This window comes from Geotrypetes seraphini, chromosome 9, assembly GCF_902459505.1.
Source record: "Geotrypetes seraphini chromosome 9, aGeoSer1.1, whole genome shotgun sequence".
NCBI classification, from domain to species: Eukaryota; Metazoa; Chordata; class Amphibia; order Gymnophiona; family Dermophiidae; genus Geotrypetes; species Geotrypetes seraphini.
Window position 1 is genome coordinate 121,027,316 of NC_047092.1, and position 23,918 is coordinate 121,051,233.

General features: G+C 45.3%; 1 protein-coding gene across 1 annotated transcript in view; it reads left to right on the forward strand.

Annotated features, from left to right (window-relative positions):
* PER2 (period circadian regulator 2) overlaps positions 1–23,918 on the forward strand; it is a 223,616-nt gene that overhangs the window by 193,936 nt on the left and 5,762 nt on the right. Inside the window, 1 exon segment of the mRNA XM_033958942.1 lies at positions 17,894–18,089. Within this exon segment, the coding sequence (XP_033814833.1) occupies positions 17,894–18,089 (196 nt within the window).

Sequence of the window (23,918 nt, forward strand, 5' to 3'; positions counted from 1 at the left end):
ATTTTTTGAAAGAGTCCTTCTTTTCTTTTATGGCTTCCTTCACCTGTATGGTAAGCCATGCCGGTTCTCTTTTGCTCTTTGTTCTCCGATCTTTGGAAATCCTCGGAATGTAGAGATCTTGTGCTTCTGTGATAGTATTTTTCAGTAGGGACCATGCCTGATCTACCATTTCAAGTTTGTCCACCATCTTCTCGAGTCGTTTTTCTACCATGGCTCTCATGCGATCGTATTTACCCTTTTTAAAGTTTAAGGTGGTGGTTAAGGTTTTGGCATGTTTCCCTTTCCCGATGTCAAGTTTAAAGTTGATTACATTGTGATCACTCGTTCCCAGTGGAACCACGACTTCCACTTCTGTTATCGGTCCCGTGAGGCCATTTAGGACCAAGTCCAAGGTGGCGTTGCCTCTTGTCGGCTCTTTTACCATTTGTTCCAGGAAGCAATCCCCTAGCACCTCCAGGAACTTGGCCTCCTTGCCGCAGTTGGAGGTTGCTAGTTTCCAGTCTATCCCTGGGAAATTGAAGTCTCCCAATATAATTACATTTCCTGTCTTGCATTCTTGTTTGATTTCCTCCATCATTTCTGAGTCAGTTTCCTCCGCCTGTCCTGGGGGACGATAGTAAAGGCCAATTTTCGTATCTGCGCCATATTGACCAGGAATTTTGATCCAGAGTGACTCAAGCTTCTCTTTCATTTCTGTTGTAACCATTTCAACAGAATCTATTCCCTCCTTAACATATAGAGCAATACCTCCACCTTTCTGCCCTACTCGATCTCTTCTATACAGTTTGTATCCTTGTAGTACTGTGTCCCATTTGTTTTCTTCATTCCACCATGTTTCTGTTATGCCAATGATATCCAATATGTCATGTCTTGCTATTGTCTCTAGTTCCCCCATTTTGTTACCTAGACTTCTAGCATTCGTATACATACATCTAAGTTCCCTTCGTGTTACCTTTTTGGACCTTCTACTCTTGGCCGTCCCTATAGTTTCAATTACGGTATCCTTTACTGCTCCTGTGTTATCACCCAGAAGAGGAAGAAGAAGAGGAAGACCCTGAAGAAGACGACCCCCTCCGCCGCCTCCGTCTATCCCTCCCCCGCTTCCTGGACTTCTTCCCCCCAGCAACCACCGCAGGCGCCACCATACCCGATGTAGATGGTTCCGCGAAAGTCTCCAAAGCCGAAATGCCACCCACAGCAGGAACGGCCTCCGTAGTAGATCCGGGTGTAGACACAGAGGCACCGCCGCCAGCAGCCACCACCGGAGCAGAAGAACTCGTAGCACCACCGCCAGCAGCTACTCTCGCCGCCTCGGGGTCGCACATCACCGTCGCCACAGCTCTGCCACTCCGCTGCATCTCCGAAGCGCCACCAACTGTGCTGGAAGAATGACTCCATGCTGCATCAGTGCTGCAGGGGCGCTCAGGCGCCGACGAACCCTGTGAAAATAAAGCAGAGTTAGGAGCCGAACCCAGGAAACCACCCCCAGGCATCTGCCAACCCAGCCCTCCAAACCCAGCAGCCCCCAGACCACCAACCCCACCAGGGTATCCACTGCCACCTCAAGGGGAAAAAGAGGAACCCGGCCCCCAACCAGCCGGACCCGTCCACCACTGAGGAAAACCCCACGGAGCACCCCACGGACCCTGGAAACCGGGGGGTAGGGGCCCTGTCTCCCTCCCAAAAGGGTCTGAGGCCGCACCCCTTCCACCATATCGCCAACCGCCCCACCCCGCTCGCCCGCCCCAGAGACGAGGAAGCTCTCACCACCCCCAGCAGACCCTCCAGCAAAGACAAACCCCCCATTGCCCGCCTGTACCGCAAACACCCCACCGGAGTAACCCTCCACAGCCAGCCCAGCCTCCCCCAACACAGCACTGGAAGTACTTGAGCTGCAGCCTGCCGGCCAGGCAGAACTCCTCCCGCCCGACTTCCCCCGACGTTTGGTTGATAGGGACGCCAAACCAGGCCCCGCAGCCTTACTGGAAGCCCGCCCACCCAATCCCAAACCGGAGCCAGCGATCGCGATCGCCTTGGACCACCGCTCCGGCCTACGAACCCCGCTGCCACCAACCTGCTCCATTGGGTCCTCAACCAATGAGGAACCCGCAATAATGGAGATCTCCGCTTCCCCCTCAGACACCGACTCCTCGCGTGCAGCCATGCTCCCTCCGCGACGACCGCGAACCAGAAGACCGATGAAGGAGAAAAAACTGCCCTGGAGGACCTCAGGAGGAGTCGAGTCCTCCAGGGTCCCGGCTTTAAAGCCTTGCCCCCGCGCCACTCCACCAATGAATTTAAACTTATTTCCCTGACAGGCTCTCCACCCAATCCCTATCCGTTTGTTTCTGCCCTCCCCCTAACTACACTAACCCGCCTACCCAGTCGACTAGCAACACGAGGGCTCTACCAGCCCCGCGTTACCTTACGCCCGTCGACACAGGGTCTCGGGCTCCCATTTTCTCAAAACTAGTAGCTGAGAAGGTAAGGAAACTTGGGCTAGCTTTTATAAATTACAAAAGATTGCAGAAAGAGGAAAACAGGCAAAAATATGTAGAAAAGTTAAGAGGCTGGTTGAGTAGTCAGGAAAGCAAAGATGCAAATTGAAGAAAAAATAGCTGGTATGGGGGAACAAGACATTTTTTTTAGATGTCTTAGTGATAGGAAGAAGTGCAAAAGAGGCACTGTGAGACTCAAGTGTAGAAGCTGATAAAGATAAGTCTTAATTGCTTGAAAAATATTTCTGTTCTATGTTCACAGCTGAAGTGCTGGGAACGGGACCACAGAAGACAAATGCAAATAGGGATGGAGGTGTGGTAGACCTTGATCAATTTTCAGAGGATTGTGTTTGTGAGAAGCTAGTTAAACTAAAGGTGGACAAAGCGATGGGGCCAGATGGTGAACATCCAACGGTACATAGAATGGTCTGAAATTTGGCAGCCAAGATTTAATGCTAAGAAATGCAAGATCATGCATTTGGGCTGCAAGAAAACGAGGGAATGGTACAGTTTGGGGGTAAAGAACTTTTGTGCACAAGAGGAGCAGGACTTGGGTGTGATACTATGTGAGGATCTAAAGATGGCCAAATGGGTTAAAAAGGCAATGGCAAAAGCGAGAATGATTGTAGAGTGCATAGGGAGAGGTATGGCCAGTAGGAGAAAAGGAGGTATTGATACTCCTGTATAAGACTCTGGTGAGACCTCATTTAGAATATTGTGTACAATTCTGGACTGCACATTCAAAAAGATATAAACAGGATGGAGTCAGTCCAGAGGAAGGCCACTAAAATGGTCGGTGATCTTCATCATAAGGTGCATGGGGAAAGACTTGAAGTTCTTAATTGTATACTTTGGAGGAAAGGTGGGAGAGGAAAGATATGATAGAGACATTTAAAAACCTTTGTGGTCTAAATGTGCATGAGGCAAATCTCTCATTTGAAAAGAAGCTCCGGAATAAGAGGTCATAGAATGAAGTTAAGAGGTGATAGGCTCAGGAATAATCTAAGGAAATAACTTTTTCCAGAAAGGGTGGAAGATGTGTAGAATAGTCTCCCAATAGAGGTGGTGGAGACCAAGACTGTGTCTGAATTCAAGAAAGCGTGGGACAGGCACATGGAATCACTTAAAGAGAGGAGAAAATAGTGGATGCTGTGGATGGGCAGACTGGATGGGCCATTTGGCATTTATCTGCTATCATATTTCTATTTAAAAGAGATTATTGAAACATTTCAACAAAAACACTTGAAAAGATAACATGTCATCTGGATTTTTGAAACCATTGATTCCCCTAATTCCATCCTATGTGGAGATTCAAGTCGCATTATTAATATTATTAAAGCATTAGTTTTGCCTGAAAAAAGTGACTTTGGACAATGGCCTCTGGATTCTCTAACTGGTGCCCATGTAAGTGGCTGCTGCCACCGATTGCATGTCAATCACACAATAGCACTGGTTAGAGAATCATGCCTGATTCACACAAAGATAGGCAGCTGAAATGTAGGCTGGAAAACCCTGGCCTACATTTCAGCTGCATATCTTTGCCCTGGGGTCCTGAAACTAGACCGTAGCTTGCCATCATGGCAGAGGAATTTCCTCCGATCAGCTCAGCCAGCAGGACTCCTCAAAACTGTGGCTTCTGGGATTCCTGCCAGTTCAGCTGATCAGAGGAAATTCCCCTGCCGCGATCAGCTCAGCTGACTATGGCGGGCAGAAGACCCCCCCCCTCCAGTCAGCAGGGGGGGTGCCCAGTCTCTCATGTCTGAACACACCACCCAACATCCCCCACATACAACATCGGCAGGAGAGATGCCCACTCCCTCCTGCCTAAATGACCCCACACACACCTCCATATCTATACAGGAAGACTGGCAAGAGGGATGCCCACTCCCTTAGGCACCTGGGCTAATCAGTGCATTAGGCTCCTCCTAGTGCATCCCAGGATGCACTGGGAAGGGGAAGACTCGCCATTTTGAAGAGGTTGGCTTGCCGACAAGAGGGAGTGGGCGTCCCTTTTGTCAGTCTTCCTGTAAAGGTATTGGGGGTTGGGGGGTGTCCTGCAGGAGATAGTGGGCATCCCTCCTGCCCATGTCAGGTGCAAGGGGTGTTGGGGAGTATGTGTTTTCAGGCAGGAGGAAGTGGGTATTTCTTCTGCTGATTTTTTTTGAGGGGGTCTTCTGCCCACCACAGCCAGCTGAGCCAGCAGGACTCCGCGAAGCTGCAGTTTTGTCGAATCCTGCTAGCTCAGCTGATCAGGGATTCCCCTGCCATGATCAGCTGGCTAGCAAGCTATAGTCTAGTTTCAGGATTCCCCAACAAAAATAGGTGGCTGAAATTTAGGCCAGGGATTTCCAGGCCTATATTTCAGCCACCTATCTTTGCATGAATCACATCTATGTAGGTACTTAAGGTCGCCTAATGCCACTTCTGGTGTTGGCATTCAGCAGCCTAAAGCATTTACATAGGCGCGATTCTGGCACATTTTATTTACACGCCAACTTTGGCCATTTCTAATAGCATTTTTCAATTAATTTAGGTGTCGGTAGGACACAAAAATTTAGATACCAGTTTTAGAATTCCCCCCTGAGTCATTCTACATGAATATTCATAAGAACATAAGTTTAGGCTTACTGAGTCAGACCAATGGTCCATCTAGCCCAGGGGTAGGCAATTTTGATCCTCGAGAGCCACAGACAGGTCAGGTTTTCAGGATATCCACAATAAATATGCATGAAATAAATTTGCATCTCATGGAGGCAATGCATGCAAATCCATCTCGTACATATTCATTGTGGATATCCTGAAAACCTGACCTGCCTGTGGCTGTCAAAGACCAGAATTGCCTACCCCTGATCTATCCCTGTATCCCGTCGTCGCAAAGACCAATACACGCGAAGGATTCGGTCCCCGCCGCAACGAAAGGCCGGCGTCAGCTGACTTGCAACTTCCTGTTGCAGTCGCTGTGCCGGGACTCCTGCCTTCGCCGGGACTCCTGCCTTCCACCGCGTTTGCCTCCTGCCTTGTCTCCGTACCTCCAGACCAGCAGCGGCAGCTGTGTATGCTTTTAACTTCGGCACAGAGCTGCCCCTAATCAATAGTTTAGCGCGGTTTCATAAGGCAGCCTCGGGGCCTTTGCTAGGCCGGCCCACATCGCATCATCGAAGCGGGCCGGCTATCAAAGGCCCCGAGGCTGCCTCATGAAACCGCGCTAAACTATTGATTAGGGGCAGCTCTGTGCCGAAGTTAAAAGCATACAGAGCTGCCGCTGCTGGTCTGAACTCTTGGGCCGCTGAAGGAGGGCAAAAAGCAGCTGTCCTGGAGGTTTCCCTTCCTCTCGCCTTTACAGGTTCCTTTTTTCCACCTTTTTTTTTTTTCCTTCAAACGGCAACGGGCCCCAGCATCGACATCAATCAAGTAAGTTCCACTGTCAATCAAGCGGTTCTGCTCGGCCAAAGCTTCCCCTGTGACATGAGCCACCCTCAGGGGAAAGAAAGTGACCCACAAAGGTGAGGGGAAGGGGGGCAGATGATGGAAGTTGGGGGGGGGAGAGAGAGAGAGAGAGAGAGAAGGGGCAGATGATGGAAGGGAGGAGATGAGAGAGAGAGAGAAGGGGACAGATGATGGAAGTGAGAAGAAGGGAGAGAGAGCAGAAGGCAGATGGATGTCAGTTGAGAAGGGAGAGCAGATGCTGAATGGAAGTGGGGAAAGAACACATACTGGATGGAAGGAGGAGATAAATAAAGGGGGAAGAAAATAGTAAGATAATGGAGGGGTGAGGGAAAGGGGTGACAAGCTGTGTGTAGACACAGTGAAAAGAGGGAAACGGGACTAAATAGTAAGAAAGAATTTAATTTAGATGGAGGCAGAAAATAGAGAAGGAAGACCAGAGAAGAAAAGGGAAGAGAGAGCAGAGAATGATCAGATCTGAGTGGAGGAAATGAGAAGAGAGATATGCTAAAAACCACAGGGGGGAGGGAAGGATAGAGATGCCAGACCATGAGGGGAACAGAAGGAAGATGATGGATGCTAGACCAAATTGGGGGGTGGGGGGGGGGCAGGAGGAGAGATGGCAGGGAAAGACAGACAGTGAATGGAAGGGGCAGATGCTGGACTGAAGAGACAGAGAAGGTTATCATGCTGCTGTACCGGGCCATGGTACGCCCTCACCTGGAGTACTGCGTCCAGCACTGGTACTTTAAGAAGGACACGGTACTACTCGAAAGGATCCAGAGAAGAGCAACTAAAATGGTTAAGGGGCTGGAGGAGTTGCCGTACAGCGAAAGATTAGAGAAACTGGGCCTCTTCTCCCTTGAGCAGAGGAGATTGAGAGGGGACATGATAGAAACATTCAAGGTACTGAAGGGAATAGACTTAGTAGCTAAGGCAGGGAGAGTCACAAGTACCTGGCAAAAACCCAAATAGTATCAGAATCCATGCTACCATCCCATGTCTGTCTCAACAGCAGACTATGGACTTACCTCCAGGAATTTGTCCAATTCTTTTTTAAAACCAGCTACATTAACTGCTCTTACCACATTCTCTGGCAATGCATTCCAGAGCTTAACTATTCTCTGAGTGAAAAAATATTTCCTCCTGTTGGTTTTAAAAGTATTTCCCTGTAACTTCATCGAGTGTCCCCTAGTCTTTGTAATGTTTGACGGAGTGAAAAATCGATCCATTTGTACCTGTTCTACTCCACTCAGGATTCTGTAGATTTCAATTATATCTCCTCTTAGCCGTCTCTGTTCCAAGCTGAAGAGCCCTAACCTTTTTAGTCTTTCCTCATACGAGAGGAATTTCATCCCCTTTATCATCTTGGTTGCTCTTCTTTGAACTTTTTCTAGTGCTGCTGTATCTTTTTTGAGATAAGGAGACCAGAATTCAACACAATACTCAAGGTGAGGTCGCACCATGGAGCGATACAGAGGCATTATAACATTCTTAGTCTTGTTAACCATCCCTTTTCAAATAATTCTTAGCATCCTGCTTGCCTTCTTGGCCACCGCCGCACATTGGGCAGAAGACTTCAGCATATTGTCTATGATGAAACCCAGATCCTTTTCTTGAGCGCTGACCTAAGGTGGTCTCTAGCATCTGATAACTATGATTTGGATTATTCTTAATGTGCATCACTTTGCATTTGTCCACACTGAATTTCATCTGTCATTTGGACGCCCAGTCTTCCAATTTCCTAAGGTCTTTCTGCAGTTTTTCACAGTCCGCATGTGTTCTAACAACCTTGAACAGCCTGCAAATTTAATCACCTTGTTCATGGTTCCAATTTCTAGATCATTTATAAATAAGTTAAATAGCACTGGTCCCAGCACAGATCCCTGCAGCACATCACTCTTTACCCTCCTCCACTGAGAAAAATGGCCATTCAACCCTTCCCTCTGTTTTCTGTCCGATAACCAGTTCTTAATCCACAATTGAACATTGCCTCCTATCCCATTGTAGGGTCATGAAATGGTTAACTGTTGTTTAAAATATTGCTCTGGTCTACATAGCTGAAGAAAGTGTATAATCTATTGACTTCATCTGCCTAAAATGTATGTCCCTACCTTACCACATTGTAAGCTGAATAGATAAGAGTTTGAGCCATGATGTACCCTGCCCTTCTGTACATTTAACTGTAAGAGTTAGATAAGTGTCCTGCTAGTGACCTGCTAGTGTGAGCTTAGAACCAATGAGTGTTAAGAAAAGTAACACGTGAAAAGCTTTTTCTAGAATTCAGTTGTATAGCCAGAAAAATGAATAAATATCTCTGTAACTTCCTGGTTTCGGCACTTCTGAGCCAGCTTGGAGCTCAGGGGTCCAGAATGCATGCTGTGAATAAAACTTGTACTTTCTTCACGCCTCTGACATTGTGTGTCCAAGTGACCTTTCATTTGGCGCCCGAACAGGGACTTGAAGGTCTCTTGACCACTGGTTACTCGATTGGTCACTTGTTTCTGGTCCTACGGCTGATATGTCTGCTTAGCCGGCTGCCTTCCTTTTGGGGGGTTGGCAGACCTCAGGACGTTGGACCGCTTCAACTGACTTATCTAGTCTCAGTTTAAAGTACAAGAATCTGTATCTGTATCTGTATCTGTACCTGGAGTGGCCACTATCTGGTAAGTGGGGATTGATCATCCCTATCCTGTCTCTCGTCTCCTGCCTAGTAAGCCACGTGATCTGTCGCTGAAAAGTTGTGGGAAAGGGATTCTAGGAACTGTTATTTTCTGGTTGAGTAACTGAACTGAAATCTGTTGTGTTTTGTGTGTTTGAGAGTGTCTGAGACGTCCTTGAGGACGAAGCGAGTGTGGACCTGTTAGTACTGCGTTTCCCTAGTCCGGAGACGGGCGGGGCCAGGAATTCAGGGAAGTGTTTTTGTCCTCCATTGCACAATGGGGGGATGTCTGTCTACCTGTGGGGATCCCTTGATATGTTAGCTAATTTTAAAAAAGGAATTTGTCTTTGATTATACTTAACAAATCAACCCTTATTTGTCTGTGCTAGTTAGAATGGCCGATATTTGGTGTGGGCTGGCCCCCTCTGGCTCCCTGGAAGAGGACATAACCCGTTAAGTTTTTATGCATTCGTTTGCTGTCGGTTCCTCTTCCAGTCAGCCTATTTTGCATTCCTATTGGAAAACCCTTCACCGTCCTTGCTTCAGACCTTGCCAAATTCTTCCCTTCATCTGATTCCCAAGTCCTGCAGTATCCCGGGTTTTTTTATGAGTTCTGTCTGTCCAAATGTATTAGTGAAGTTTAAACTGTCAGTTGTTCACAGCATGAGAGGAGAGTACTTTTCCTTTTGTGCTGATAAGGGCCATGAAGTGTGTAGCACTTCAAATGTGGTTTCTCCTGAAACAGATAAGTGGTTTTGCATTTGAAGTTTTTGGCTATGTTATAAAATGTATATGCATATTCAGAAATGCATATAAACGAAAAATATGATTTCTGGAACTTATATTCCATGCTAAAAAGAAGTTCTTTGTCCAAATTTAGTAGTTATTTGTCTAAATTTAAAAGTTCTGAAAAGGACTACATCTGTAATTTGATCTCTTTGATCTTTAAGCAACTCTCTCTCCTTTGTGAAATTCTGTAGGAAGGGGGAGTAAGTCTCTACTGAGACCCATGTTGATTGTAAAAAAAAATAAAAATGAACAATGTTTAAACTTGTGAGTACAGTAAAACTTTGGTTTGGGAGCATAATTTATTCCAGAAGTATGCTTGTATTCCAGGGCATTAGTGTACAAAAATATACATACTTGTATTGCAAGCCCTTGCTCGTTTGGAACAGTCACTGCATTCCTGCAGCGTCATATAGAGAGGAACCATTGGCTCAGTTGTGAAAATGTGATGCTTCTATACTGTATGTACGTGTATTGCAAGACGTTGCTGGTATAGCAAGTTAAAATTTAATCATTGCTTGTCTTATAGAACACTTGCAAACCAAGTTATTTGCAATCCAAAGTTTTACTGTATATTCCAATCTTTGTTTTGTATTTCTGTATATAAAAAAATGTAAGTTTAGGTATAACAATGTAATTTTTAGGAATGCTTTTGTATTGAAGTAAATATTTTTGCCAGTCAGCTGATAGTGAAGGGACTGCTGCTTTAGAGAGCGCTTGTGTCAGACTACCCTGCTTAGTGGGTGGATCCAGAACTGCTTTTAGCTTAATTTTATAAGTCAGCTCTTTGGGGTAGGAACCTGATATAGAATAGGGATTGAGAACAATTCTTATGTGTTAGTACACATCTTAAGTTCAATTATTTTGTACCTTCTCTAATCTTTTGTAAACCACATAGCTCTTCACGGTATTGCGGTATATAAACTGTTATTATTATTATTTATCTGAGTCTTTCAGATAGTGGGTCTGCCTTTTAAATTTTCCTGTGGCCATATTTACATTGATTTCAAGTATGCCTTCCTCATGTCACCTACCTTGGCTTTCAAATCTCCCAGGGTACCAGGTCCCTTCCTACACCCGTGTCCAGGCTGTCTGTAGTCTCCCTGTCCCTGATAACTGCAAGGCTCTGAGCACCTTTCTCAGTATTGCAGGATACTGTCCCATCTGGATCCCTGATTTCTCTACTATTGCTCGTCCTCTGTATGATTCCACCAAAGGCGCTGACTCAGCCCCTTTTGTCTGGACCCAACTTCAGGAGCGATCTTTTCGCTGCCTCCAAAAACTTCTGACTCAGGCCCCTGCCTTCTGGCCCTTCTGCCCAAGAAGCTGAGCTTTATGCCCTCACTTTTGCCCTGCGCCACTCTGCCTCTCAGTTTTGCAATATATATATACTTTCTCCAAATATGCTTTCCTTAACTTGCATTCCCATAGGGCCATCTGGAAACATCGAGGTTTCATTATAGCCTCCGGCCGCCTGATCCATCATGCTCCCCTCATTCTTGACCTTCTTGAGGCCGTACAACTACCCTCACGTGTTTCTGTTATGCACTGCCATGCTTACAGATGCGTGACGGACCTTGTCTCTCGTGGCAATGCCCTTGCCGACCGCACAGCCCGAGCTGCCAGTCTCTGCCCCCTCTTTCGGCCCCTCTGTATACAATCATTCCTTTTCTGGATTCCCTTACACCCCAGTACGCTTCTCAGGAACAGACTTGGGCATGCATTATTTTGGGCCAGTCTGTCCTGAAAGGGGGGTGGATACAAAATGCGCCAATTCAAGTGCCAATCCAGACCCACACACTGATACTTTAAAACGCAAGCACAACACCCTCATAGTTATTCCTCAACACCTGGCCCTCACGATTGTCAAAAGATGCCATGATCTGGCACACTCTGGAGAACCCGCTATGAAAATTGACTCTCAAGAGACATTTCTTTATCAATCACCTTGATCAGCTAGTCCGGAATATGGTCCGACAGTGTGTTGTCGGTTCTAGAATAAAATTCCCAATCAGATGACTGCCACCTCTTGGATACCAACCTATTGGAACATATCCGATGCAGGTTCTGTCTGTAGATTTTACCCATATGCCCATTTCCCGTTCCCTCAGTCACTTCCTAGTCTTCACAGACACCCTGACTAGATGGGTCAAAGCCTTCCTTACTTGCACTGAACACACCAGAGAAGTAACCAAACACCTCCTGAATAATTCCGTGCTTTGATCTCCTTGTTTTTATAGGCAGTGACAATGGCCCTGCTTTCATTGCCGATGTTGTCCAACAAATTGCTCAGGCCCTCCAAATTGAATAGAAATTATATGCTGCTTACCATCCTGAGAGCTCTGGTCAGGTCGAAAGAATAAACAGAACTCTTAAGACCCTTCTCACAAAATGAATTGAAGAAACTAATCTGTCCTGGCCTGTCCTGCTGCCTTCTGTTCTTTTTCAGATTAGATGCATCCCATCTAAGCCCCATTTGAGCTCATGTCCGGCCGGCCACCACCCATTGTGAACCCAGATCCTGGTTCCTTTGCTACTCTGGGATCAGATATCCTCCAGAGTCAGGTCCAGTCTTTAGCTAAAGCCCTTTAAGAGCTCCACAAATGGGTCCTGGAAAGGGCCCCACTACCGATAGCTACACAAGTCCATGGGTATGTCCCTGTAAATACAGTATGGCTAAAACTTGGAAGTCAGACCCCCTGAAACCTAGGTGGATAGGTCCTTTTACTGTCCTAATTTCTTCTCTTACAGTTGTCAAGGTGTCCGGACATGAAACTTGGTTCCACTACAACACGGATCTTCAGCTGAAGCTTTCTAAGACCTCAAAAGTTCTGAATATTTACCACTGTACTTAGCAGGTGTTCTGAATATAATTCTTTATAAGTGTTTGAGTTTAATTGACTGCCTGTGGTTCACTACTGCCTTTAGCAAGTGTCTTGAGTATAACTGTTTGAAGTTTTCTAAGTTGTGCCTGAAAGAAAAATGAGCTTCCTATGTTAGTATATATAGATATGATATTTGTGTTGCCCTCACTTATGTTTCTTTCTTCTGTATTTTGTACTTAACAAGTGCAGCCCCTTTGCCTGATGTTTGTTTGCATGAAGGAGTTAAGTACAGAAAGTGTCAAACATTTGAGGGTATTTTCTGTTTCCAACCTACTGGTGATGAAGTTTAAAAGTGGGCGGAAATCTGCATTGATGATGTTGAGGGTCCACTTATCAACTAGACTCTTATTGTAGACCCCACTCGCCCGGTGTCTTTGTATTGTGATACATGTGTGCTATTTGATGTTTCTCAAGGTCATGGTACTACCCCTAATTCAGTTTTGTGTGGCTCCCTAGATTGACAGCGTTATTATACCAAATGTGCTAAGTATATAGGTCTGTATAACCTGATGCCTTTAAGAACTGCCCCTATGAGGAAACCTTCACTAATGGTGGAGCCTGTCCTTTATGAGAAAGAATACCCCGTCTGCCTCCCTTACTATAGGTCCTAGCTCCGGCCCCTTGTGTACTACAGGCTACTGTAATCCCATGGTTTTCACTATCACTGACCCATATAACTGGAATGCCAATGTCCAAGTCCAGAAGGCCAGAGACTGCATGGCATTGTATATTGATGGTAAAAGGTGAGACCCAGGTACTGATGTATATGTCCGAATTGTATCCCACTCATGTGCTCCTGTCTATCACTCTTTGGTGTTTCCCCAGTTTTATGAAATTATGAAAGTAGATACTAATATCCTGTAATCACTAGAAATCTGTTTATATAGTTTGCTGAAACTATAGGTCAGACTCTTAATGTTAGCAATTATTTTGTATGAGGAGGGACTGGTATGGGAGAACAGTGGCTATGGGAGGCAATGCAGCTGGACATGTTAAACCTGACTTCACAGACCCTCACTTTTACGTCAGGTCCACGACCTTCATGATGGGCCTTGTGAACCTCCATTGTTGCTTCCCACTGTCTTCAGCCCTTCAGACACTGCTTAATGGAACTTCCTATGAATGATGGTCAGCTCCTGATAGTTGATACTGGCTCTGTGATCTGTTTGCCTACTCTTGATTGCCTGCTAACTAGACTGGTACATGTGTGCTTTGCATGATCCGTCCCAGCTTCTTCCTGTTACCGCTGGCCGATGGTGAACACCTGGGAGCCCCTGTATTCAACACCAGAGGTCGCCAAAAGCGGTTTACTTCCACCAATTCCCTTAAAATAGGTGAATGGGGTGATGACTGGCCTGCAGAACGGATCATTGCTGTTTATGGACCTGCCACATGGACCGAGGATGACACCTGGGGCTATCGGACCCCAATCTATATGCTGAACTGCATTATTTGTCTATAAGCTGTACTTGAACTGATAACCAATGAGACCTCCCGAGCTTTGAGTACCATTGGCAGAGCGAATGCTAAAATGTGCACTGCTATTTATCAGAATCGTCTAGCTTTGGACTATTTACTAGCTGCTGTGCCTGTGATAAATTCAACCTCTCCAACTGCTGCCTTGAACTTGAGTAAAGTGATTGAGAACGATGTGGATCGTATCACCAAACTGGCTCATGTTCCTGACCAGACCTGGCGTGACCTTACTGCAGACTGGATCTCTGGTACCTTCAGCTCCTGGTTGCCCTCTGGTTCAGCACTGAATATCATCTTGCTGGGTTGCCGCCCTGTCTTCTCTGCTTCTTTGCTGCCTGCCCTGTGTGGTCCCCATAGCCATAAAGCTGCTCCACTGAACTATGGACTCTGTTGTCAAACGTTCCACTGCTGCATTGGCCCTCTCCCAGTATCGTCCCTTACCCACTGGGGACCCCGACTTTCCTGACCCCTAACTTTATTTTGTCAGGCTTGGCTCCTTAGGTACGCCAGCCTGAAAGGGGGGAATGTAGGGTCATGAAATGGTTAACTGTTGTTTAAAATATTGCTCTGGTCTACATAGCTGAAGAAAGTGTATAATCTATTGACTTCATCTGCCTAAAATGTATGTCCCTACCTTACCACATTGTAAGCTGAATAGATAAGAGTTTGAGCCATGATGTACCCTGCCCTTCTGTACATTTAACTGTAAGAGTTAGATAAGTGTCCTGCTAGTGACCTGCTAGTGTGAGCTTAGAACCAATGAGTGTTAAGAAAAGTAACACGTGAAAAGCTTTTTCTAGAATTCAGTTGTATAGCCAGAAAAATGAATAAATATCTCTGTAACTTCCTGGTTTCGGCACTTCTGAGCCAGCTTGGAGCTCAGGGGTCCAGAATGCATGCTGTGAATAAAACTTGTACTTTCTTCACGCCTCTGACATTGTGTGTCCAAGTGACCTTTCACCATGACCCTTCAATTTTCTTAGGAGCCTCTCATGAGGAACTTTTTAAAAGCTTTGTGGAAATCTAGATACACTACATCAACTGACTCGCCGTTATCCACATGTTTATTCACACCTTAGTCAAGCAAATTTGATGAGGCTTAATGAAGAATTATTGTCATCTTTCCTATCAAATTTGGAATCCCTTTTCTAATTATTTTTACGTCCTTTTTGTAATTGATTATTGTTAACCACTTTGATCTTTGTCTCATAATTGCGGTATATGAAGTCTTTTAATAAACATAAACAGAAATCACCTAAGAGAGCATTACAGAAACCCACTTTGCCTTGGGACTGGAGTTTAATCCTCACTTCACGCATGGGACCTTCTTTTGAATGTCTAGAAATAGTGGACTCAATATTCAAAACAATTTAACCAGTCAGCAACTGGTTAAATTGCAAATAGTTGACTAGCCCCAAATATTCATCAGGAGATAACCGGTTATCTCCACTGAATATTCACAGCTAGTGCATAACCATGAGCCTGCTATCTTGGAGATAGGTCAAAGGTATGGCTGAGCAAGATTAGTGCATAGACAGGACAGCTATGTGGTCTTGTCTTTGTGCACTTGCCGATCGATACCTGGCTAGTACTGAATATTAGCTTAAACAGGCATGTGCTAGCTAGACAGTGAAAACCCAGATATTCATTGCTGCTTGCTGGAAATGGCCAGTCCTTGAATATCTAGGGTCAGTGCTGGCTGTGGACAATTACTACACTGCCTACTATCAGCTGACAGTTGCCCCTAAGTACTCTCAGATTCTTAACTTGGAGATAGCTTTGTTTAGAGTAGAGGTAATGAACTTCAAGAGTTGACAACATTCTAACCATATACCCAATTCTGTCATCACAAAGTCATCCCTTCAACAATCCAAACTTGATGACTTTCAAATCACAGTGGGTTCTATCCAGCCAGGTGCTGCAACTATCATCAGTGGTGAAGATGGGACTTTGTTGAACCCTATTGAGAGAACTGCACCCTTGCAACCAAGAAATGGTTCCATGGCAGTGGAACAGTGTGCATCTGGCTTGGTAGGAAGTCAGCCTTCAGCATAGATGCTTAGCTGGGGGTTTCTTCTCCACCAGAAGGACCATCCCCAAGAGAGTGGATAGACAGTAGCTTTGAGTCCATTGCTTTGTATGTGGGTAGATTCAGCTTCCATTTGGGAATTTAAAGAATTTACTAAACCAATGGTGGTTATCATGGATGGTTTCTGAGATTATCTTTTTTTCTGGTAAATGTTCGGTGGTTATTAACTTTCTAAAATGCTTGTAATGCAGACACTGGAGATAAATCAAAACACTGTCATGTTGGGCTCTATGGAGGTGAAGATGAAAGAGCTACAATATCTTAGTAGTGCCTTTTCTAAGGAGAGTAATTTGTTTACATTGTAAAGTTGAATATTTAGAAAATCAGCTAAGAAAAATAATTAGCATTTCTTGAACTTCTCCAAGTCCCCTTTAATAACATAGATATGGTAGGGAAATATCATTTTGGTGTGCCTAAAATATCACTGGAAATTTGACTACCTATTGTCTATTGCTTTGGGCAATCAAGGGGAAGCTACACATGGATTAGAATTAAATGGCTTTTTGTAATCCTTCTTTGATATGGTAATGCAGAGAACTACTATGATGGTGATTTTTACCTTGGAGTTTGACTGCAACAATATTTTACATCCTTAATTCCATCTTATTGATGAACTATTTATGAGTTCAAAAACTAGACTATTTCCTGACTTGTCTAAATTTATACAAAAGAGATGTCAACCATTATTGGCCTTCCAGCCACTGATTATAACTCTTGGTGCCAGTTTTGATTTGAATTTTTATTATGTGATTGTTTTTCAAGGTAAATCTTTTTTATTTTTTCATTCTAAGCTGCTAGTGGATTTTATTACTGCAAAGGAGGATAGGGGCTCATTTTTAGACTTTTCTGATTTAGAATCCCTGTAAAGATGGGCTGAAAAAGTGATATTGTGATATTCTCTCCTTTTTATTTCCTTTTCCTTTTGTGTATTTTTTCTACACTGAATTAGTGGATGAAGAGTTCAAACATTTTCCATTTTTCTGTCTTTGTTTTTTTCATGATTTTCCTATATAATGGATGTTTTTGAAGTGATGATATGATAACAATTTGTTAAAATAAATATAGATAAACAGTAATGATTAGATAGTTCTGTAAAATAAATATCTTTATTTCCTTATTATTCTGGGCATTTGAATGCCGAGCTAATCAAGTTTAAGTTTATTAGTTATTTGATATACCACCCATCAAGGGCACTGTTTATAAAGCGGTTTACTAATGATCTTTGGCCTAGATATAAACTATGCTTTAAGTTAAATTACTTGTATGCATTGTGATATTTTTTGTTTTTATTATTTTGTGCCTAATAGAACTTTTTTAACAAGAGTAACTTACAGGATGGGGAGATATAACTTGTATCATTAAAGATATTGGCATCTCTCATATTTATTATAAATGTATAAGGCCTGAACTTTAAATTTGCTTACACATGTAGATATATTACATGTTGTGTTTAAACACCTGTCAAGTTATCGTCCCCAAACACACATAGGAACGGAGTTTCTAAATGGTGCCGTTAGTGGTAGCCACTTAGAAAAGCGGCACTAATCACATATCAGTCATACAACAGTGCCATTTAGAGAATCATGGCCATGTTGAAAGTAGACGCCACAAATGTAGGTCAGAGTTTTACAGGCCTACATTTCTGGCACCTACTTTCGACTAGAATTGGGTCCATTTAGGCACCTACTGGCGCTTATGTCTACTTCCACTGTAAACTACGCCTACTTTAGACGTGGGAGCCGGTAAGTGCCTCTATGGATGGAAGTTGGACACCGTTGTTTGTAGGCACTTGCAAGTGCCTATATTTTTTAAATTAGATTTTAATTTGTTTTAAATGACGCTATCAATTACTGTGCCATTTATCACCAATTAAAACAATTGTTAGGCGGTGATAGGGTGCCCACTGTCACCTAACTTACAGCGCACTATAGAGAATTTGGGCCATACTGTACACATACCTACACACTCTCTCTCTTGTCTCTCTCTCTCTCTATGTAGTACCTCACAGAAACAGACTTTAATTACTTGATTTCTTTCTGTCCCCCTCACAAAGGTTGAATCACCTATGGAGGCTCAAAATAGTGATGCTCAGAACAGTGATGCTCATTCTATGTCCAGTGATCTGCTTGATATTTTGCTTCAAGAGGATGCATGTTCAGGCACTGGATCAGCTGCTTCAGGGACTTCAGCTGCCTCTGAGTCTTTGGCATCTGGTTCAAATGGATGTGGTTTATCAGAAAGCAGAACAGGTGAGTGCAGGTGTCTAATTTCTGGCAAAAAAAGAACAAACAATGTATTTTGCCAGTGCTTCAAACCTATTAGGATATTCAGAGATGCTATTGAAACTTTTTCACAACCCAATTTCTGTATTATAAACCTTAATTGCTATTTTATTAACATGGCAAAAAAATTGATGTAAGTCTTAAGAGGGGACAATTTAAATATAGGTCCTCATTAGCAATCCAGAACTTGGATTTTGAATGAAATGTTTAGTGCTACCCTAAACCACAACTTATAAAATCCAACAAGTCCATTAATCTCTAAAGATACCAATAAAGTATGACTCAAAAATAGTCATGGCTAGTGTCTTTCAACTGTAAATAAGGTGCATCTCATAAAAAGAAACATTATCCTGATAACCAGTGATTGAGAGAAAAATAACCTATTTAGAAGGCTAATAGCTATTAGATTTTTGCTAGTGTAACTCTGGTCCCACTCACACACAGTCTCTGGGCACTAGCCAGGTTGGGTACCTACAACTAGGGCTTACAAAAAAGAAAAGGTTTACTGTCTCTTGAGCTTGGCATAGGCCGGGACCTGACTTAATCTAGTAGGACAAAGGATAGCTTTACTGGGTTTAGTCACCACACTCAATCCTTACTTAACCTCTAACTAAAGGAATCAAGCTGAGACCAAGGTGCAATTGATAACTGGAATTTTACTTGAATTTGATTGCAGAGATGATTCACAAAGTATTTACAGTTCACTCTTAGAATACTGACACTGTTTTCAAAGCTGTTTTTGACAAGGTCAGTTCAAGAACACTCATTATGGTTCCCCCGTTTAAATATTTTATTAATTTTTCAAAGTTTACAAAAATGCAGTACAGTATCTACACAAACAACATTATTCATATATGCATTTATAATCAATCAAAATCCCCTTAGCGTGATAACCCTCCCCCCCCCCACCCACCCAACCAATACCTTGCAAGAGAATAAAACCATGACATAAATATCTCCCTCCCTCCCCCTGGGTGTGTGTGCAATATATGAACAGGATCAAAGGGGGGGGGGGGGGAAAACCCAAAAAACCAATTACAATGCATCCATAAAAGATATCAAAGGGCCCCAGATTAACTTAAATCTCTTAATATGAACCATTATATCTGCATTCATTTTTTCAAATCTATAAGTTAAGCATAAACTTGCCCACCAAAAATTAAAGTTAAGGTAATCTCAGTTCTTCCAGTTACTCGTAATCATTTATATGGCTACCCCGGTCATGGAAAAGCCGCCCTCTATATATGTCCAATGAGGGCTTCAGATGTAACATCGTCCCACATATGACTGCCTCATATCTCAAAGGAATCAAAGCCTCAAGTATAGCATTAATTTGTCCCCATATCGACTTCCAGAACTTGAGTATTAAAGGACAATAGAACAACAGATGATCCAGTGTCCCTATATCGTTATGGTTTCCCAATCTCTTCATTCAACTCCTTTTGTACACACAGTGAGCTACTCCAGCTCAGCCCGGGGCCACTCTTTCTTTTCCGCCAAGCTAAAATACTCCACATAGACTGTGCTATAGCAGGGTCTCTCATTATCCCAGGACAAGCAGGCAGCATATTCTTGACTGACGGGTGACGGCACCGACGGAGCCCCGGTACGGACAATTTTAGAGTGATTGCACTCTAAGAACTTGGAAAGTTCTAGCAGGCTGCACTGCGCATGCGCGAGTGCCTTCCCGCCCGACGGAGGCGCGCGGTCCCCAGTTTCTTAGTTTCCGCAGAGCTAAGAAGACGCGTCCTTTTCAACGGCTGAATTTTTCTCTCGACTTCCCGCTCGCGTAAACCTTCAGGAAATCTTATTTCCTTTTTTTTTTTTTCTTTTGTTCTTTTTTTGATTTAAAAAAAAAAAAAAAACCTTTACTTTTTTTTCGGTTCGCCCCGGTGGGGCCTGTTGCCACCATCGAGGCCTCGGCCTTCGATTTGGCAGAAGCCGTTTTTACATTCATGCCCCCCCAACCCGGGTTTAAGAAGTGCCAGCGGTGTGCACGGCCCATTTCTCTCACCGACCCGCACAACTGGTGCTTACAGTGTCTGGGTCCAGACCATCGGGCGTCCACCTGCACCCACTGTGCCACATTAAAAAAAACGGACTTTGAAAAACCGTCAGATTCAACAACGGTTGTTATTTGGTAACGATATGTCTGAATCTACGACACCGACATCGGCCCCGTCTCAGTCGGCACCCACCTCGTCGACACTGCGCCGGCGACGCAACCATCAGGTAAACCGGCTAAGAATCCTTCCCCGCTGGAGCGTCCTCCGGTCTCAGTAGCAGCGAGCCCAGTCCTGCCGACCTCGAGGCGCCCGCGGAAGCGCTCCGCCCCTATTGAGGTGAGCCCCTCGACCTCGGGTTCCTCCTCCTCGGGGCGTCGAGCGGCACCGCAGGTACCGCAGAAGAAAAAAGCGGTACCGGTGCCTTCGCTGGACGAGCGAATTGCTGCCGTCCTCCAGGTGCAGCTTAAAGAGCAGTTGCAGCTCAGGCTGCTTTTCTTGACTCCCTTCCTTTGCCGAGATTATCAGATTCCGACCAAGCCTATTTACAGGAACCAGTTACAGTGGCGGAAATTTTGGGTGTGATTAAGAAGTTGAAGAATGGGAAATCACCGGGACTTGATGGTTATACTGGATGTTTTTATAAACAATTTTCAGGGCAGTTAGGGCCTCTACTGGCACGAGTGGCGAATGGGATTCTACAGGGATCCCACCTTCCGACTACAATGGGGGAGGCGGGTGTTACCATACTTTTAAAACCTGGGAGGGATCCCTTATTATGCGGGTCATATCGCCCTATTTCACTTCTGAACTTAGATGCAAAAATATTGGCTAAGGTGCTTGCTTTGCGTTTGGGTAAAGTATTGCCGTCAATAATTCACACAGCGTAGACAGGTGAGCGATAATATTAGGAGGACTCTTAATCTGTTATGGGGAGCTGGTCTCCGGTCGGATAAATTGGTTTTGATGTCAGTCGACGCGGACAAGGCCTTTGACAGGGTCCTCTGGGGATTTCTTTGGGACGTGTTGGACCGCATGGGATTGGGCCAGACTTTTACTGCATGGATTCGGGCTCTTTTTCGTGACCCGCAGGCTTGCCTACATATTAATCAATCTTATACCGATTTCTTTTCTATTTGTAGAGGGACCAGACAAGGGTGCCCGCTTTCACTTCTATTGTTTGCTCTTTCTATAGAACCTTTGGCGATGAGCATTCGGGATCATCCAGATCTGTGTGGTTTTGTGTTGAATGGGATTGAACACCAGGTGGCGCTGTTCGCGGATGATATTTTACTCTACGTGGGCCGGCCTTATGTCTCCATTCCACATCTTTTGCAGCTCTTTGAATCGTATGGCAGAATCTCTGGGTTCCAAATCAATCTGTATAAAACAGAAGTTTTGAATTTGACTCTCACACCTACAGAGGTGGAGAACATTAGGGGTTGTTTTCCTTTTAGATGAGCAACTCACGGGATTAAATATCTAGGCATTCATATCCCCAAAGATATAACCCAGCTTTATGCGAAGAACTATCAGCCCCTTTATCGTCGAATTAGAGCTGATTTGCAAAGGTGGCATGGCCTTTGGTTATCCTGGTGGGGCAGGATCGCTCTAGTAAAAATGAATGTGCTTCCAAAGCTGTTGTTCCTATTTCAGACATTACCAGTGCGGGTCCCAGCTCGGGAGCTACGGGGGATAGGGAAGGAATTGCGCAGTTTTATTTGGCAACGTAGGTCTCCTAGGTTATCACAATCCTTGATGTGGGCGGCTAGAACTGCGGGGGGGAGGGGGCTCCCAAATTTGGAATGGTATTATCAGTCAGCTCAATTGAAATTGATACTAGATTGGGACCTGGGAGAACATAAAAGTGGGGTCCTGTTAGAACAGATCTCGGGGGACAGACTGAAGTTGAAACGTAGGCTTTGGGTCTCTGGATCCCATCGTTCTTGGATCCAAAGTATATCTAATCCCTTTGTGCAACATTTGGCCACGGTGTGGAACCGAGCTCGAGCTCAGTTGGGTAATGGAGCATTGATCTCTTCTTTGGCTCCGATACAATTTGAACCCCAATTCCAGGTTGGGAGTGATAATAGGGTTTTTCATCGGTGGGCCCAGAGAGGTCTGAGGGTCTTTAGAGATTTGTTGGGGACCTCTGGGATCTTGCCCTTTGCCATGCTCCAGAAGAAATTTGACTTGCCAGACCGGGACTATTTGGCCTATCTCCAGATAAGGCATTTCATGCAGGCTCAAGGTTGGGGAATGCCTTTAAGCATTGAGCAGGAATCTTTTGAGAATCTCTGGTTGCTGCTTCGACAGATGCCCCGACCTCTATCAGTGTTGTACCAATATTGGAGAGGTCATTCACCTATTCAATTCTCCTTTCAGAAGCACTGGGAGCGGGATTTAGAGTAGAGAGCTGTATGAGAACGGGGATGACGGGAATCCCGCGGGACCCGCGGGCATCCCGCGGGTTCCCCCTTCGGGTCACGGGGATCCCGTGGGGACGCCCCCTAGGGTCGCGGGAATCCCATGGGGACGCCCCCTAGGGTCGCGGGGATCCCGTGGGGATGCCTCCGAGGGTCGCGGGGTTCCTGCGGGGCTGGATGTACTAAGTCGCGCGGCTTTTCTCCCTATCTGCTCTGCTTGCAGCACAGAGCCAAACGGAAGTCTTCCCGACGTCAGCGCTGACGTCAGAGGGGAGGGAGAGCTTAAACAAAGCCCTCCCTCCCTCCGACATCAGCGCTGACGTCGGAAAGACTTCCGTTCGGCTCTGTGCTGCAGGCAGGGTAGGTAAGGAGGAGTAGCCTCGCGGCTCAAGTGGCTACCAAAGGAGGGGGGCGGTTCGCCCCGCCCCGGGTGCAGCACAGCCGGCCAGGTCCCCTTACTTTTGTAGCGCTTCCCCGACCGACCGACCGACAACAGCCCTGGTCTGACAAACCTCCCTGCCCTTAACCGCGAATCTAAATTACCTTCTTACAGCAGCTGTAAGAAGGAAATTTAGATTCGCGGTTAAGGGCAGGGAGGTTTGTCAGACCGGGGCTGTTGTCGGTCGGTCGGTCGGGGAAGCGCCACAAAAGTAAGGGGACCTGGCCGGCTATGCTGCACCTGGGGCAGGAGAGAAGGAGGTGGAGAAGGATGCTGAAAGCACTGGGGAAGACAAAGGGGTGGAGAAGGACGCTGAAAGGCCATGGGGAAGACGGGGGGTGGGGGTGGAGAAGGACGCTGAAAGGCCATGGGGAAGACAGAGAGGGAGAAGGATGCTGAAAGGACATGGGGAAGACAGAGGGGGGAGAAGGACACTAAAAGGACACGGGGAAGACAGAGGGGGGAGAAGGACACTGAAAGGACATGGGGAAGACAGAGGGGGGAGAAGGATGTTGACAGGACATGGGGAAGATGGGGGAGGGAGAAGGACGCTGAAAGGAAATGGGGAAGAGAGAGTGGGGAGAAGACGCTGGCAGGGAAGAAGACAGAGATGCCAGACTATGGGGGGAGCGGAGGGAAGAAGATGGGTGCCAGACCAATTTGGAAGGAGGGAGAAAGAGAGAGGCACAGTAACAGAGCAAATGGAAGATGCAGAAGAAAGAGAGACAGTGGATGGAAGGAACTGAATGAGAACATGAGGAAAGCAGAAACCAGGCAACAAAGGTAGGAAAAGAATTCTATTTCTTTTTATTTCTTTTTTTTTTTTTTTTTTTGCTTCAGGATAAAGTAGTATATTAGTTGTGTTGATAAAAATTTATAAACAAAAGAGGCTCTGGTAGAAACCCATTTACAAAGTATGTATTCTTCC